Source organism: Morone saxatilis, unplaced genomic scaffold, assembly GCF_004916995.1.
Source record: "Morone saxatilis isolate NCDOM2014 unplaced genomic scaffold, NCSU_SB_2.0 Contig16, whole genome shotgun sequence".
Classification (NCBI taxonomy): Eukaryota; Metazoa; Chordata; class Actinopteri; family Moronidae; genus Morone; species Morone saxatilis.
In genome coordinates, this window is record NW_023339718.1 from 9,050,752 (window position 1) to 9,053,515 (window position 2,764).

Consider the following 2,764-nt stretch of genomic DNA (forward strand, 5'->3'; position numbering starts at 1 on the left):
ACAGGAAACTTTAGATTTTTGCTATATTATATATATATGTGTGTGTGTGTGTGTGTGTGTGTGCAGCCAGTATGCAGGCACCCAAGCAAGGCTAAATCTCAGTAGCCTGTATCTGATCTTAATATATACAGCCCACATAAGTACCCTGTGCAGACCCATATTTCAAAACCATTTCTCCTTTTCTTTACACTGAGCAGAATTTGTATTGTTTTTATTTGTTTAACTCTCAAAACAAAAAAAATAATAAATAAAGGTTATTTGTTAGGAAAAGTGTAATTTTATACAGTTAGTGTAAGGCTAATATCAGATCAAAGATTGGAGATCAGTGTATCCACTTGAAGCCCATATTTATTTGACACCGCAGTGGAAACAGAACAAGGAAGTTTGGTATGTGATGACTAACGTTACCTTGTTAGTTATGTCTTTAAAATAAATGAGTCCACAGCGCCTGCGCATTAAATCTGCCGTTCTGATTGGGTGCGACGATCAACCTCATATTTCCGGTGCGACCCGAGCAACAGCACTGATGTTATTATAGATCACACACACACACACACACACACACCGCGCTTCACATCGTTTTCTGCTCCTAACATCATGTCAGCGTCCGCTTTCATCCTGGTGGTCCTGGCGACGTCTCTGTGGCCCGGTAAGATGAAGATTTACTCATGAATGATTTTATAAGCGCTCGTATAAAACATCCATGGATTTACTGCATCACTGTCACCTGACTGGTCGCCATTAATTTTTGCTGTCAAAGATTATAATGTCATTTTGGGATTTATGACAGTTTGCAGCTATTTTCTGACATCTTTGCACCTTTTTTTCCTCTGTTCCTCTCCCTCATCCCTGTATGGATCGTTTCTCTTTCTGTCCGGGGGTTTTCAGGAGACTCCAGGTTCATCATTGACCCTTTGTCATTCATCAAACACAAATCTCTGGTAAGCCTGACTTTTCTTTCCAGTATAAAAGGTCAAAATGCCAATAGATGGAACTAAATTAATTTTAAAATAACACACTCACACTTCCCACACACTAAACTGTATTAGAAAACACTAAGGTTTCATCTACTTAAATCTGCTTTTTACACATGTATGTGTGTGTGAGTTGATGCATTTGTTAGTTATTAAGGTGATTTTGTTTTTGCCACAGTCATCAGGCTTCAGCAACAAACATTTCCCTACATGAATTCTTGAAAAGTGCAAACAATGAGCAGCACAGTAAACACTCATTATCGCACTGTGGGTTCTCTGTATTAGACTTTGGATATGTGTCCAGAATGCTGCCAGATCGTCCAGCTGTCCGCCAACATGATTTCCAGCAGAGACACTAAGGTGAGGACTGCACAGTTTTACTTCTTACTTTCACTTCACTTTACTCTACTGACCACACAGACATGCAGCCACACCCGGTGTCTAATTGTGCAGGAAAACACTATTTAACAATGTTCAACACAAGCAGACAACACAATAACTACTGTGCTTTTGCAGGAGACTGTATATGAAACCTTGCACGCTCTGTGCCAACGCCTCCCAAAGGAACAGGCATCAGAGTGTGACTCACAGGTGAAGGCGTATTTGCCCAAAGTCTTGCAGCAAACACCTGGTCACCTGGTGAGTTAAGCCTCCATATTCAGGATTCTTCTTAAAACACTTTGGCCTCTGATGTTCACCTTTAATGCAAGGTAATCTGTGTTTACATAGAAACCAGAAGAGACCTGTGTGGTGTTTGGACTTTGTGCCGCTCACAAAGAGGAGGAACCGCTCAAACTTCCTGACCATGCCACCACCAATACAGACCTATCCAGTGCTGCACTCGGGACAGGCACCAGCTCTCATGTGAGTGTGAAAAAGCAGAAGTGGTTGTTAAAATGGAAGTTGAAATTGAAACTCTTATTTTCATACTGTACATACTATACTATAAATGGCCCTCATATCTGCTAATCTTTTCTCTAGGAACTGTTCAACCCTGCCTGCACCCTGTGTTTGTTTATTATCAAGAAACTGGAGACCCTGTTGCCCACAAATATGACTGAGGTGACACTTATCGTTCATTACTTCAGTCACATATGTTTCAGCGCGCATCCCATCCTGTAATCATCACTATCTTCTCTTTCTTCTCTTTCTTCCTTTGCAGGATGCTTTGATGAAGCTCATGGGAGAGGTCTGCGATCTTGTACCACATAGCTACAAGGAGCAATGTGATGATTTTGTTGCCAAATACGGCACGCAGATAGTCGAATTCCTTTTATCGTCGGCTGCACCTCACACAATATGTACCCTTTTGCACCTCTGTTTGTTCCAGGAGCAGACTGTTCCAGGTCAGTCACATTTTATGGTTTGTTTATTGGTTTGAACATCATGCTCCCACCACCAAGGTAACGCTCTGATGATTACACAGAGGTGTCCCTCCCCTCGGACTGCGAGTCGTGTCGCACTCTGGCTGTGCTGAGCCGACTTCACCTGGGTCCCAACTCCACCGAACCTGAGACTTCCTCTTTCCTCCAGTCTGTGTGTGTCCAACACCCCAATGCCATCCCTAAGGTCTCACAAGCTAACAGTTATCCCTCAGTGCTCCCAACTAACGAAATCCTTCACAAATCACTAGAACTTTAAAATACAAAGATGTAAGATTCTCATGCTCTTTTCAGTGTGAGGCTTTCACCAGAATCTACGGCTCCCGTCTGCAGAAGGTTTTGGGAAACCAGATGGACGGTACTCATGCTTGTGAAGTAAGAATTAGCTCTTCTAAAAAAAAAAAAAAA

At 42.2% G+C, this 2,764-nt stretch overlaps 1 protein-coding gene across 1 annotated transcript in view; it reads left to right on the plus strand.

Moving 5' to 3' along the window:
- Positions 1-510: 510 nt before the first annotated feature.
- The window catches only part of sftpbb (surfactant protein Bb), a 3,308-nt gene continuing 1,054 nt past the window's right edge, over positions 511-2,764 (plus strand). The window contains exons 1-9 of the mRNA XM_035658723.1: positions 511-649; positions 889-941; positions 1,260-1,334; positions 1,491-1,613; positions 1,704-1,838; positions 1,956-2,036; positions 2,137-2,320; positions 2,401-2,543; positions 2,651-2,731. Of these exons, the coding sequence (XP_035514616.1) occupies positions 598-649; positions 889-941; positions 1,260-1,334; positions 1,491-1,613; positions 1,704-1,838; positions 1,956-2,036; positions 2,137-2,320; positions 2,401-2,543; positions 2,651-2,731 (927 nt within the window). The 5' untranslated portion in view covers positions 511-597. The remainder of the gene's footprint in view (positions 650-888; positions 942-1,259; positions 1,335-1,490; positions 1,614-1,703; positions 1,839-1,955; positions 2,037-2,136; positions 2,321-2,400; positions 2,544-2,650; positions 2,732-2,764) is intronic.